Source organism: Opisthocomus hoazin, chromosome 9 (assembly GCF_030867145.1).
Source record: "Opisthocomus hoazin isolate bOpiHoa1 chromosome 9, bOpiHoa1.hap1, whole genome shotgun sequence".
NCBI classification, from domain to species: Eukaryota; Metazoa; Chordata; class Aves; order Opisthocomiformes; family Opisthocomidae; genus Opisthocomus; species Opisthocomus hoazin.
Genome location: NC_134422.1, coordinates 36828238 through 36843687, shown reverse-complemented (window position 1 = coordinate 36843687; position 15450 = coordinate 36828238). Strand labels below are relative to the sequence as shown.

Sequence of the window (15450 nt, the reverse complement as noted above, 5' to 3'; positions counted from 1 at the left end):
CCCAAGCAAAAATAGCATGGATCTTAAAAAAGGGACTGTGCCCTCGACTGGAGATAGCTACAGGGACTAAATCCTCAGGTACCTGAAACGCTCTCTCTACTACCTGAGCTGAAGAACGCAAAGTGTCCGGGTGTTGCAGACGGAGCCTGCCCATCTGCTAACCCCTAGGAAGAACAAAGCAACCATCAGAAATGCTTGCAGCGTAAGCTTGGAGGGAGTTTTCCAACAAAAACGTCGGAAAAAGCGAAGTTGTAAGAATATCAGTATTTTGAGGGATTACACCAACTTCGGCGTGCTTTCATGCCAGGGCAAACTGAGGAGCTGCATTTCCAGAGCAGGGTGGAAAGAAAGCAGAAGGAGAAACGCGAGGTCTGAAGAGCCCTCTTCGGCCTGTTTTGCAGGGCCGGGTGGGAAGCCAAGAGCTTTGGGCTGCTCTGAGCAGCAGCGGGTGACAGCAGCCACCTTGCACCGCCGCAAGCTGCCACGGCACCCCAGGGAAAGGGCAGGCCGGCACCGCCAAGCTCATCAAAGAGGATTTGGGGGGGGGTACAGTCTGCAGAGGGGACCCTCGGCTGCACATTCCCGATGGTTTGCATTTCGATTTGTCTGCCACGTCCCTCCAGTCCAGGGCTGGCAAGGCAGGGGTTGGCAATGGTGCAGGAAAGCACTGCTCGCCCGTAGCCCCCTTGCAGGCAGCGCGGTTCTCCGGCCCCCTCCAGCGGCTACAAAACATGAGGAGGAGTCAGCTCCAGGCTCCCAGGCCGGCGGGATTCAGGCGTTCGCAAATCCAGCCCCTGCACAGGGCAGTGGTCCCCCTTCCCACGGCGAAGCAAGTGATTAGGCAGACAGCCAGGCTCTTGCGCTGGAACATCTTTATTGAGCTACACGTGGATCCAGGCCCGCCACAGGTAACCTTCTACCTGCTCCCGCGCTGCGCACAAGCGTTTTACACCAGGCAAAACCAACAGACCACTGAGTAGCACTTCTGGGAGTGGGACTCTGTCACCTCTACTCTGTCCTGGAAAGGTTCTTATGCTGCTTTCTTCACTGGAACACGAAGGGCTAAAGAGGTACAGTACCTCAAAGGCTAGTTTTGGTGTAAGAAGTTTTGGCTTTGGGGATGGGGGGGGGGGGTGGGAACCAAACCACTTCAACCCAACAGATGCTGTTCCTCTGCCTTTTGCAAAACTCCCAAAGAGCAGGAAATTCTATTTGGGTACCAGCTACCAGCATTCCGTGCTCTGGAAATCCCCTATAGCAACAAAGACAAGAAGAAAGCCCACATGAAAAAGACTGCTTTGTCTATTCCAGATCTGTTTTGGTTCTTTAACCGTTTCCCAAATCTTGTTATCCTATCCCACCCAAGCTTGTAGCAAGGCCACACAATGCACGCTGTACATATTATGCACAAATACAATAGGGATTCTTCAATACAGGGGACGCACACTGCAGCAGTGTTAAATTTTTCCACCCATGACTTCATGATACTTGTCTGTTACTAATGTCATCTGAACATGCCCCATGGACAACATGGAAAATAATACTTTCACAAAAGAAAAAGCTTTGCTACATAGGAGGAAATGGTGAAGTCCGAGTTAAGGCAAAAATAAACATTGTTTATATAGTGTGACCATATATAATATGCACATACTACTCAGATTTCATATTGGAAGACTGTTGTTCCTTGGGTTTAAAAGGACAGGGACAGCCAGAGGATATAGCTTTTGGCCCTAGAGGACAGGACATCAAGGTCTGTGAATATCATGAATCCATTTTGAGATTCATTATTATCTCTCTACAACTAAAATTCCAGATCTTCTGTGTATTAAACCACTTCACTTAGGGAAATCTGGCTTTATGCAGCCTCAGCCCCCAATGTCCGTAGGGACTTACTCTAACAGTAGTCTTTGCACTTAGGGCTTAACATTATGTGAATTGTCCCCCCGAGTTGGACTCCTTTCAGGCCCTCAAGCCAGAAGAAAGACCAACCAGGTTTAACGCCGAGAACCTTTGCAGGAGGCACAGTCCCTCAGTTAAAACAGGAATTGGATGGGTAGTCCAGGCAAAACGTCTCCTGCACTTCAAAGCTTTGATTCTGCAAAAGTCCAAGTGATCACTGAACTTCAAGCCTGTTTGCTATTGGGTTGGGAGAACCATCCTTTGACCTGTGGATTGGGGACTGGAGATATCCATGGTCAGGGGAATGGTTTGAACTCCATGTTGGCTGGATTTGAAGACCCATGTAGTCCTTCAAGCTTGCGGTCAAAAGAACTACCCATACATACAACGTTCAGCACACCGCTGGAGCACCACGATCATCACATCTCAAATTATAAACAAAGAACGGTAAACTAACACAGGTCTAAGTTCCCAGCCCCAGCATGGCTTGAGCTTACCAGTGGGACCTACAAAGGGATCACTATCAGTATGGGAAGAGGGTGCTCTCCTCAATTTCACCCACATGGGAGTTACGGTTCTGGGACGGAGCACAGTTGCTAGACTGGTCAGGGTGCCACTGGCTGACTACCCATAAGCATGTTGTAGGACTGCGTCAGTCAAGGGCACAATAGTCAGCAGATCAAATACTGAAGGCAGCTACAATGAGAATTGTAACAGGTCATCTGCAGAGGCTTAGCTTTAACTAGATACTTGAGTTGCATCAGGCACTGTGTTAATCACGCCCGTAACAACTAAATTCTCTGAATTTCTTTGGGGCACCCTCCATCATCCACACCGTGGCATTTCACCATAGCTCATTCCCGGCAGAGTCAGCTCTCCCCAGAGGAGAATGTGCCTTCCACATCCACCCTACTACCTTCTCCCAAAAGGCACTAATGTGTGACCTGTTTGCAAAACTGTCTGAACAAGTAAAAATCAAGGGGGGGAAAGTCGACCCAAAGAAGCTGTTGCCATGGCATTTTCTCAAGATGACCTCCCTCATTTTCTGCCTCTACAATGGAGCCAGACAGTATGTTCAGCTCGTGCTTCTGCAAAACATTATGGTTCCACCAGCAAGGTGACAAGAGGCTTTACAACCTGTTTGCATCTTTCAGGCATGTTAACACTTCTATAAAGCAAACGCACGACTCCCAGGCAACATGCTCATGGGCTGCCCTGGCCTCCAGCATGGTGCAAACCTAAACCATCTGCAAGCCTGAAAAGGAAACAGTGCAAAACCGCTGCCTTCTCACCGTGAAAGCACACCTACAGCTACACATCTTTGCCATTATATCTCACCTGATGAAGGTTTTCAAGCATCCTTTGCTTTGGTACCTGAGCATTGGGTGTAATCACCACACTTTCGCCTGTTCTCAGCAGTTTAAATTTTGCCACCTTATCCTAAAATCAGTGAGCAGCGCAATGTAAGGGGCCAGCTGGACCTTCCAGGCCTGGCCATGGAACTTAAATAACAGGAAACAATCAGAGACTGTGTTTTTCCTGCCCTTCACTGAAAGCATCTTGGAAAGGCACATGTTCTTCAGCAGACAATACAACATGTAAAAAAGTCCATCATTGCTTATCGAACTCCACCCTAAACACATCCTATAGTGGGAGGAGCAGAAACTGAACTGTGATTTTGCATTCCTTCATACCTCTGGAAAAAGAACATTTTGTAAGTAGTGTCAAGACCTATTTGGTAAGTCCATGGGGCAAGCCCAGGCAGCAGCCTTGAGGATCTACTCCTATAGAGGCTGTTGGCCAAAGGCATCCAAAATCAAAATGCAAGGCAGCTTAAACAACCCCACTTCCCTGTTACCGCAGGGGGTCAACGAGAAGAGTAACCAGAGCTAGATTCCATTCCCAGGAGGGTCTGTCGTACCGTCCTTGTCATCCCATGCTTAACTCACCTCTCAACAACTGATTGGTTGGAACTAATGGCACTAATAGCATACAGTAAATAAATCCCTAACATCTTTAGGATCACATCTGGAAAAATATCCTTGCCAACTGCATGGGCATGGGAAGAACATCTGGCAAAGAAAAATTGTCCAAATAACCACGCATAACACAGGGACTAGAAAGGACTTGGATCAGTAAAGTAAAAGCAAGTACCTATTATCACCTGGGTTTTCACCCCATATCCTGAAGAACCATCATCTCTGCCCTTCTAAAGTTGCTATTTTGACAGTGTTTCCTATACAATGACCCCATCGCTACCTTTAAGGAACTGGCTGACCCTGAGATCCCGATGAAAGGCTGTCGACTCACTGCAGAACGACACTCTCCTGTGAGCTTGTGACATAAAGGTAAACAGCAATGTAGAGGCACTGGAAATCGAAGGAGCCCAGGCTACTGGATGCAACACTGCATTCAGAAGCACATAAACTCCTAACTCTTCAAGAAAACACAAAAAGTCCTTTCTTCTCCCTTTTCCACAATGCTCGCAGAAGCAGTATGCGAACAAAAAGACCTGTTAAGTGGATCTGGGAGAGTTCTCTCTGGTCATACTGCCGCTGTGGGATATGGAGTACAAGGTAGGGAGGAGCTTCTATTTAGACGTGCTGTGCATTGTCAGCTACTTTACCGGGCCTTCAGTAACATCATAATCTCTGCAATATTGCAAGCAGGCAGTCTAGAGATCATTTTGTTGTCTTTTTCTTCATAATCACACAGCTAGGCTCACAGACATTGCATCAACTATCATCCAGCACAGCAACACAGCAGTTTAATTTAGCAACCCCTGCACTGCCACTCCCAGTCACTCCCAAATATTCAAACCCATTTTACAGTGAACAGAAGATCAACTTAGCCATTGCTTTTCTCAAAAGTACCCCAGAAATCTTTCAGGTTCACGTGCTGGCTTCATCCAAGTATCACAGTCCTTGTCCCACCAACACATGCAGTGGCGAATGAGCCACAGGGATCGCATTCCCACAACAGGCCGCGTAGCTATCCGTTTCCAGAGATGAGACTACCTTTTCCTCTTCTCTCCACTTTTTCTCACTCGTGCCATGGCAGTGGTCACGAGACTTGAGCCAGTCCCAGGCAGTCGGGAGGAGGACCGGCCAGCCCCGGGCTTGTCCATCACAGTGCTGGAGGGAGAGCCAAGCTGCCACGGCAGATCTGGTGCTCTGTAGAAACGACTCAGACCAGATAGGATTACACGTTCTGCTACTCTCCCACCCGTGCGATGCGGCCTCTACACGAAGAAAGCCAAGTCAGCAGCTACCTTGCAGCACGTAGAGACATGGATACAATTTTCCAAGTAATGCACAGCACTGGACAGGAAACCTGACACATTTCACACCAGAAGAGGACGGAAGAAAATACACCCACATTTACAGCAGCAACCACAAACTTCATATGGAAGAGAAAGGCCAGGTACTGACAGCAGACAGAGAACAGTGCTGTTGTAAAACCCTTACCAAGGTGAGACTCCCCGGATGCTACAGGAAGAGGAAAGGCTTAAATACAGACACTTTCCTCATGCAGAAGTGCTGCTGAGACCCAAGGTGTGTGTAACACAGAGCAGTAACAGAGGTAGAGTCATACAGACAGACATATGCTAACAGCTATAGGATATATCGTATTTGCTCATGTAAAAGCCACACACGCTTACGGGCCTCATAGCCCAACCAGTTGCAAACAAGAGATCACCAGTTAGATAACCAGTAGCTTAAGAATAGACACACAAAATCACTGCACCCTAAATTTGGAGGGGAAAATCACAGGGGCAGGGAATTATGTGCACTCCAGGAGCAATACAGTATTTCACCATGGGAGAAGGTTTAGGACTGGCACCCGGCTTGATCAGCACACTCATTTACCAAATCAAACTGTCCCGGAAAGCAGCCAGTTGCCCTTTAACTGAGTTCATGAAGTAAAAATTGTTTAATGGGGTCTGGGATTGGAAGGATATGGATCAGATCCAGACGAGATTTGCCAAGTATTCTTCGCACAGCTATGCGGCAGAGAGACAAGAGGCTCCGGGTGCGGCCTGCAATAAAGAAAGCAGAGAAAAACTGCTGAGGGACAGAGAGAGGACGAGAGACGGATAAAAATGTGTAAACTGTGCCGAGCCCTGTCTGACAGCTGAGGAGCCATTTACCCCTTCCATACACCGAGGCCACATCCCGCACAGCAACACGAAGGCAGCGCAGGAGAGCTGAGAGTGCACAAATCCTCCCTGTGAGGAGGCCAAACCTTCTGGCCAAAGATTTGGAGCCACGACAGCTGCTACACGGGCAGTTTGGAAGGGCAAGCTGGAGACTGCACGGGATTGCGACCACAGAGCCAGTCCCTGCACGGGAGGGTTCAGGAGATCACTGCCAAATCCACACCAGGGAAGGCTGTGAGAGGCTTTATACTATTTGGACCGTTTTAAAATTACGTGAACTTTATTTTTGCTCTAAATAGCCCCCTGGGAATCAACAGCATTGTCAGCCAGATCAGGTCTTATCCCATTTTCTTTTGAGGGCTTCTTTTGCGTTCATGAAGAGCTCTTCAGGAAAATGGACAAGAGGACAGTGGTGTCCATGTTGATTCAGCAACTGGACCTCCAAGGCACCATTCCATTACCTTGCATGCGCTACCTGAGGAGTCCCATTTGCCTCCTAAACCCAGGCTTAATGGAAACCACTTGCTCCAGCTTACATACAGCTCTTCTCAGCAAAAGTCGAGGCAGGTTTAAAAACCAGGCACGTGCAAAGCCAAATAACTTCAGGGTGAGGGCTGGGGGTTGTATCCCACAACCTGAATTCCTTTGAAATTTCTCTGGAGTCCAAGAGGGAAACTCCGCTGCTGAGCTTGGTGGTTTTACAAGGTGCTGCCCTTGCTGGAACAAGGGTGCGCACTGTATTGACGTTCCTTTAGTTGTAAGAAGAAAGAAATAACAGCTAAATTTAGCCATGTTCAGGTCTGAGGCTCTGGTTTACTTCTTTCATAACTCATTCACTTCCCAGAGGATGTTAAATTAAAAAAGCCAGCTTTCCCCCACCTTTTTCCATCATCATCTGAGCTCCCTCCTGCCACTTGCTACCACCATTTGCAGCTTTACTTCCCAAGTAGCCTGTCCAGATACAGCTACCTCTGGGGTCCCTCCCTGGGCCCCCCTTAAGAGCACAAGGTTGCTCAAGAACAGTGAGGGTACATCTGCATGGCTTTGGAGAATGGGGTCTCACTGGATATCCCATAACCCGCCTGTGGGTCTGCAGATCCAAAATCCAGCTCTGACAGGACCCCACTGCCTAAACGTTGCTTCAGGCTGCTGAGGACACGCTTAGGCGATGGAAAAGAGCTGGGAGAAAGATTAAAAACATGACATTACAGAGAGAGGTTGCGCTGCTGAGATAGGCATCATTGGTAGCTGAAGGACTCGAGAGGGAAACCACCACGTGAACGTACAAAATGCAACAGGAGAAAAACAGGGAGTCTACCTGGAGGCTTACAGGTAAGCCATTGGATTGAGACATCAGTGTTGACAGACCTGGAGGCAGGCAGCAGCACAGCAACACTGAGGATCCGTGCCAGGGATCCAGAGAGGCCAGTCCCATGGTCCTCTCCTGCCTGATACCTGCCTGGCCAGCAACAGCTCTTCGGGAGCCTATTAGGGGTGCTGAAGTCATTAACGCTTACCTTAACAGCTCGTTAAATCCCAGTTATCTTTTGTGTGTGTCAGAATTGCTTTACACTTTTCATTTGGGTATAAGCTGTTTACACGATCCTTTTGCACTTGGCTGAAGGCATTTCAACAACCAGACCCAAAAGAGGATGGTCACACCAGAGCTAGATAAAACCAGCACCACTTCAGTAAGCCAAAGCCACTTACCCCTTGCTTCTTTGAACACCTGCAGAGCCTCAGGGTTGACTTTGACCCTTCCCGTGGATTCAACTCCCAAGGCCTCCACCTTCACCAGGTTCAGATTGGCTCCAAAGTCAATCAAGAGATGGATGAACGCCGCTTCACAGCCGTGCCGCAGGACAGCATCCATCACACACACCGGGGAGCCCCGGGAGAAGCCTTGGATGTTGATGGGCCCGCAGCAGTTAAAATCCGGGTTGGCTCCAGCCTGGAGCAGCAGCCGGAAGCACTGGAGGTTGTGGTAGGCAGCGCTGATGTACAGCGGGCAGACCACCAGCGTGGTGAGAGGCCGCAGACAGAGGCTGGGGACCCGGGAAGCGAGGTGGTGATTCACGTCCACATCTGCACCGTACCTGGGTGCGGGAAAGAGAAGAGCGGAGGTTCAGAAACAAGGGCAACAGCAGCACAACTGCAGCCCATGGTGACAAAATGGCAGGGGATGAGTCTGAAGGACACCCGGAGGGTGAGCACCCTGCCTGTCTTTGGTACCTCTGTGGCCCACCACCCAAGAACCGCCCATACCTACCCTCAGATGGGCCTGGAGGGGCTTCTGAGTAGGCATGCTTTATCCAGCACAGTCTCATCTTCAAGAAGGGAAGCTGTTTCTCTGCCCACAGCAGCCCGGGCTTTGAAGAGAGGAGGAGCAGCTGAGGAACATCTCTCCTTGCCCTCCTGAAGGATGCGCCAAGCATGGCCTTGGCACAAGGGACAGCTCAGCTCTGAGCCAGCACCACGTAATGCTGGATGCTAATGAGCCGGCTTGGGGGGCAGGGATGTTTCCAAATGACTCAGTTGAAGAGATGCAGTGAAATAACTTCCCCACCAGGATAAAACAGGCCAAAACGCAATCCCGGCAATCGATCTGACTGTCACAAACAGCAGGAAAATGGAAACAGAAATCTGTGCTCAACAGTGAAACATATATGAGAAAATCCTGCTCCCGAAGGAGCTGGGGTGATTGAAATCTCATCAGAAATCCCACCAGGGAGTCAAAAAGAGGCCTTTTCCCTAGTATTCAGCTCAGCTGAAAGGATGTACCCGCCAACTCCGAGCATGTAGGAAACTGGAAAAACACAAAATAATTGCATCAGACCTTCCGCTCTCCCCATCCACCCCGCACAGCTCCATTCACAGGTTATATTTTATGCTAGATACCGCCGGAGAGATTAAAGTTCACTGGCCAGCACTCCGGGCGCTGAAGGAGAGACTTCCATGAGCTGCAAACCTCTCAAGCCTTTTGCAACTGGCTCCTGCCTCTCTCTACCCCACAGAGAAACCCATACCTCGCCGCACGGTGCCACGGTGTGCCAAATGCTCCATCGGCCCTGCGGCCAAAGCACAGCGGGCTCGGGCTTGCCGTGGCGTAGAGAAGGCATGCCAGCAGGCTAGAGCCCGGCTCAATGGACATCAGCGTCGTCATCAAACAGAAGCAGTGCCTGCAGCGTCTTTCTTTTGGGGAAGTAGAGATGGCACTAAATTGTGCACGAGCAGAAAACAAGGCTTATTGGCTGCATTTCTTTTCATTTTTCGGAGGAAGTGAAGAATGTGATCAAATAAACAGGAGCAAAAAGGCCAAGGGTCACTCTCTGGAAAAGCACGGAATTTGAAAAACAGCAATGCTGAGGAAGGAAGAGACAGTGGAAATAAGCACTGATTTCCCCCAGGCTGGGTAACACCCAAGCAGTGGGGACACTAACTCCATCTAATTCACACACAGCTTGGACAGGAACAAGGAGGAAGACAACGCAATCCCCTAAGGAGTAGCTGGTTTTAACAGCAGCATTGCGGATCAAGCAAAGCCTCGTCTCTGATCCCCACACAGGGATAAAAGGCTCCTTCACCCACCAGTCCCCCTCCCAAAATTGCAGACTGAGCATTCAGAGAACTAGATTTTTCTGTCTTCCTAGATAGCAATATATTCCTTTCTGCAGTTAACAAAACAAATAAGGAAACCACCTGGGGACAAATTCTGCCTCAAGGCAAACACAGCTCTCGCTGAACCCAGTAGGGGCTGGTACCTATCCAGCGTAGACTTAACCAAATGCTTCAACTCTGAGGATGGGAAGTCTCATTTAAATTTAGCACACACAGAACTAGGGCTGAGGAAACTTGTCTAAGAGCTGCAAATGGCATGCAGCATATTTTTATCCCAATGCATAAGATCTCCCAAGCATGAACATCCTGGCTGAGAAGATCTCAGGAGACCAGCGGGGTGGAGAAATGCAGAAAAAGGACGGATCTAGACAGTAACAACACTGCTGAGTGCAAGCTGGTCCTCACACCAGCCACAGGACCGAGCTTCCCTTCCCAGGCCAGGCAGCTGGCCCAGGGATCACTGCACACTAAGGGGACAGTCCCATCTTTCGTGGACTTTCGCAACACTTTGCTCAGTCTGCATCACTCAGATGCATCATCTCACTAAGTGAGAGCCTGGAGGGCTAAATAAGAAAATATGTCCGTTCTCCACAGGCAACGGCACATGTTCCCTGTAGATAAACAAACCTCTTAAAATCAGACTACACGAGCATTCGGATGGAGTCATCTGTGCTGCTGTGGGACTTTCATAGGGCTGTTGTATGGCCACTACATCCTACGGCCATGGTCCTGACCAGACAGCAGGTACCCCTTCATTTCAGTCCTTTTTTTTTCATTATTGTTATCAAAATTCTGGGTGGAAACCCCTAATTCAAAGCAAAATACAAAATTCTGCTTTTATCCCAGTTAGGCATGTGCCTGAGGCATCAGGATGATTTGTCAGATTTCTTTCTCACCATTTTTAGTGTGGCAAAAGCATCTTCTTGTCCTTAATACGCTGGGTCAGCCCTCTATTGCACTGCAAGGATAATGCAACAGTCTGATCCCATCGCGGCATGATCACATCACAAGCTGTTAGGAAAGTAATCTATACCCTGGCAATATAACCATAAATATTTCCGCCAGACGTCTTATAAAATGGATCGCCATTCCATAACTATGTGTGTATTTACTATTAATGGATACAATTTCACCTATTGCTTGGTTAGCTGGTTCAGCAATTGCGGTAGGATTCAGGAATCCTGATTGTGCTACCATATGATTAAAAAAAAAAAAAAAGAATCAGGTGATGTTTAGACACCTGCAGCAAGCCTGAACTGGGCTGGGCTTTCTTTTCAGGACACTGAGGCTCTCTCAAGTCAAATATGCTGAAATATACCCTTGTATCTCAGTAAACGTGTCTTCCTCACCGCACTCCCCATGCCAAATCCCTTAAATCAACATTTTAAAAATCTCTGAGTGAGCTTTGCAACATAAGATTGCATTTTAAAGTAAGCAAGTCTGAACAGATCTGCGAAATCTGTACTCCAAGATATTTGAAATTTTGGGCAATCTGACAATTTGGTATTAGCTTAGCAGCCTTGGGAGAGACATCGTCTAATAAAAAGACATTGGACAAACTCCAGTTAATTTTTAATCCTGAAAGTTTTCCAACATCTTGCTTTTAATATTGCTGGAAAGGTATCCCAAGGAGCAGACACATAAATCAGTGCATCAGCCCTCCATGTGCTGCTGAAATACCACTTGCTACATACATTTCACCCTGCCTCGGCGGCTGTATCGGGGGAGATTCTCGGGAATGCAGCACGTGAGCTGAACCCTGTACCAACCACCACGCGGCGACGGGGCCATCCTTCTCGCACCTTGCTGAGAGAGGAGCAAGCAGGGGGGACCGTCTCCCTTTCTTTCTACTTGCCAGCTTCCTTAAAGCTGCACTTGTAAGAAAACTAACTTCCCCGCAAGCAAAAAGGAAAGGAGAAAATCCCCAAGTATTTTGAAATTTTTTCTATCCAGATCCTTTTTGCTGTTATTTTCTAGCATTTGCGGTCATTGAAGTGATTCGCTGGAGAGTGTTTCTGTGTGAATCCAAATAAGCTTTCTTCTCTTTCACTATTTCTTTCTACAACCTACATCTTCCGCTTATGATCCCTTATTATTTGGTGTCAACAGCCCACGCAGTTGGTCAGCACAGTCCCTTATACAAAAAGCTTCCAATTTAGAAACTATCATGGCATGCCACGGACGCAGAAACTCAAGTTTGCACAGCCTGCTGCCAGACCTTAAGCCCACTCGCTGCTGTGCTTCAGAGGAAGTTTACTGAGGGACAGGAGGTCACCAGTTACCCACCAGCCAGCTAAGGTTACCCATTCATCACCTCATAGTGACAGCCATCACTCCCTGCCCCAGAGATGCCACCCCTTTGATGGAGCTGTGCATCAGGTATCCGGCAAGGGGAGACTGAGTCAGATGACGCAGAGAGCGTCCTAGAGATGGGCAAACGCTGGGCAGTCAAGAACAGACCGTGCCAGTAATAAGCATCTCTCCTCCCAGTGACAGTAAACGGTCAGAGCAGCAGAGCTACACAAAGAAGAGAAGTGTTTCTGAACAGCTTTTGGTTCGCTGGGGGATCCACCTGCCTCATAAATTCAGCCAGGGACACGGAGCTGGCAGTGGAAATGGAGTTTGAGGGGAAGATACTTTTGGCTCTGACTGAATAGTGGGCTCAGAAACGGAAATGCCTCTTGGGCTTTGTCTTAGGAGAACAGTCATGGGAGTCACACAGCAGGGCACAGACCTGTTGCCAGGGCCAAGCGATGGGGAACACAAGAATGTCCCTTTGGGCACCTCTCCACCCGCTTTCCTGTCCACCTCTTGGCCAGCTTCACCAGGCCTGTGGAGGCACGTGAGGAGCGAATGGATGCTCCAAGCCCCATGGGGGAAAGATCCCAAAGGAAGGAGCAGGAGGCAGAGCCACCCCTCTTCCCACCAGGACCATCTCCAGCCTGCACCCAAGCTCTCACCTGATCAGCTCCCGGAGGATGTCTGCCCGGCCCACGCGTGCCGCATGGTAGACAGGGGTGCTGCGGTGGTGCCGGCTGCCGTTGGGGTCAGCCCCGGCTTCCAGGAGGATCTTGGCACACTCGAGGTGTCCATTGACCACGGCTACGTAGAGGGCGGTCTGCCCCTTCACGTCCACCAGGTCGATCTCGGCTCCTTTCTGGAGGAGAAAGTCCACGCAGGGGCCGTGGCCGGCGGTGGCGGCGATGCGCAGCGGCGTGCAGGGCAGCCAGCCACAGCACCACACCGACTTCTCGTTGATCCGGCTGGCATCGGCAGGGAAAAGCAGTGGGTCAGAGAAGCCCTCCTGTCACCTTGTACCACCCCACCTCCCCCAGCCCCCAAGGGCCGGGAGAGCCCAAACTGCTCCCTTGAAGTTTTTCCTCCCCAATTTTGGCACTTTTTAGCAACCCTGAAAAGCTCCTGCCAACAACTTGACTATGCACTGCATGTAGGTAGCCAGAGACCACAGCACGTACTGGAGTAGTACCTGGAAGATGGGCTTTATCGCAGTTCTGCTGTGTCAGGAGCTCCACATACGCCCAGTGAGGGACAAACCCCGGCTCAAAACTCAGTCAAAATTTCCAATAAAAAAGATAAAATACTCCCTCTGAACAGGGAGATGTCCCAGATCAGAGGTGACCAAGCTGGGGACTGCCACCGTTTAAATCAAACTGCTCCAAAAGGGGCCGCAGGTTGTCAAAGCAGCAGGGAAACAGCAAAAGGACATGGGAGGAGAGGAGCAATGTAGGGAAATGGAGGTGTACATCTGTATCACACCGCTGGCAACATCCACACTCGGCCAGGCACCATGGGATGACACAACACATATCCAGGGAAATTCAGCTCTGACAGCAAGGAGCAAACTCGGGAGGTGCGGCCGTCCTGCCCTGAACAGTGTAAGTAGGCCATTAGCATCCTTGTGGGACGGCTGTATTGGCGTAAGAACCTTTTCCAATTTATAGCAGAGATGGCTCTGGCTGGCGGCTGCTTAGATCCCCTCTGAAATAACCTGTATCAGCTGCCACGGTCATCCAGATCTCAGGTTAGCTCTACAAACCTCATAAACATTCAGATCTCCCTCCCACATTCTCCACAAATCACTGCGGGTACCATTTTAGCAGGAACACGCAGAGAGGAAGGGATTTCTCTAGGGTCAGCGAAGGCTCGTGAAAGTGCTCTTTGGCCAGCACAGCAGCGGATTTGCTCTTCTAGCTCACTCCATACAGGCCCACGTAACTGGTACAGGACAAAGCAGTTTTTATACCGTGCATTTACAGAGCTTGCTAGGAAAGCAACGCCACAACTTTTTTTTTTTTTGACCACATTTTAGGAAAAAGAGTAGTATAAACCCCACATTGAGCCCTCAGCTGTCAAGCCTTATGACAAGCGTGTTCCCTTTAACCTTGGAGATTTTAAGATCTCCATCCCATACCTACCCTCAAATTCAAAGAAGTCACTTCTCTGCTCATTCCATCACCTGTGTGATGGTGCCACGGGTCCAGCCCTCCTCCTCTTGCCAAACTTTTGCTTTTTTCCTGCAGGGAAGGATGCCTGGCCCTGCTGTCACAGGGTTCCCACGTGGCATGGGACAAAAACAAGGCAAAAAATCTCAGACCAAGGTTCAGAAGAGCCCCAGCGGCCCAGGTGGCAGAAAGAGGGGACAGCTCATCCTCCTTTTTCGCTGAAAGAGCGCTTTTCTTTGAGGCTGGGAGACATTCTGCACTCTAAGCAGCTTTCTCCGTGGTGCAGGAAAATTAATTAACTATCCCCACGGTCACAGACTCAGCACCGGGCAGATTTTATAACGCGGGGTGTTTCAGGTTTATATTCGATCGTAATCCCCTCCGTGTGTTTTCCCCATCATACGCAGGCTCCTGTTTTCACGGTGTTACGTTTCCAGCCCGACCTGGCCGCCAACCGGCTGGAGCTTGGCCTCCGGGAGACGATGTCGGGGGCGGCGGGGGCACCTCTCCCCTAAGAACCGAGCGGGCCCTGGGGCTGTGGTGGGGTGGGGGGTGCCTCCGAGAGGAGCCGGCTGCGGGGAAGCGGGGCGAGCGGCCCCGGGGAGCCATCACCCGCAATGGCTCCGGCGGGACCTCGCACCCCGTGAGGGTCCCCGAGGCGGGCGTCAGCAGCCCCCCCGCCACCCCTCCCTCACCTCTGGAAGCTCTCCTCCTGCAGCAGGCTCCTGAGGGTGGGCAGGTCCCCCACGTAGGCCGCGTCGTGCAGCCGGGTGTCCTCGCAGTGCTCGATGGGGTGGTCGCAGAACTGCTCCCGCAGCCACTCCTTCAGGTTACGACCTGCGCTGGAGAGAGACGGGGGCGGGGGGGGGAGCCGGGCTGAGCCCCGCCCGGAGGCTGAGCCCCCCCGGGAGAAGGCGAGCCCGAAAGCAGCCCCCGGACACCCCCCCCACGTTACCTGCCGGAGGCGGCGGGCGGGTCCCCGCCCTCCGCCATCTGCCCCTGGCACCGCCGGGCCGCCTCACTCAGCCCCCCCCCCCCACCCCCGACCCCGGCCGCCGCCGCCCGCCCCCCCCCGGGCCGGCCTGATTGGTGCCTGCCGGCCCGGCGGCTTCCTGCCTCCGCGTTAAGGTGGTTCTCCCCGGCGGGGGGGGGGCGGTTGGTCTCCGCTCCGGCAGCCGGGAGCGGGGCCGGGGCAATTCCTCCTTCAGACCCGCCCCGCGGCGGCGCCTCAGCGGCAGGGACCCGGCCCGGCTCTCCCTCAGCCCGGTGCCTCCAGCTTCTGGGGCCTGTTGGGGTGTTGGTGGGAGCCAG

General features: G+C 50.9%; 1 protein-coding gene across 1 annotated transcript; it reads right to left on the bottom strand.

Annotated features, from left to right (window-relative positions):
• Nucleotides 1-855: 855 nt before the first annotated feature.
• On the bottom strand, nucleotides 856-15165 carry ASB1 (ankyrin repeat and SOCS box containing 1). Its single transcript, XM_075429950.1, has 5 exons — nucleotides 15095-15165; nucleotides 14835-14981; nucleotides 12637-12939; nucleotides 7769-8154; nucleotides 856-5938 (listed from the first exon to the last, which is right to left on the bottom strand). Exons 1-5 carry the CDS (start codon nucleotides 15130-15132, stop codon nucleotides 5805-5807), a joined length of 1008 nt encoding a protein of 335 aa, XP_075286065.1. The 5' UTR covers nucleotides 15133-15165; the 3' UTR covers nucleotides 856-5804.
• Nucleotides 15166-15450: the final 285 nt, after the last annotated feature.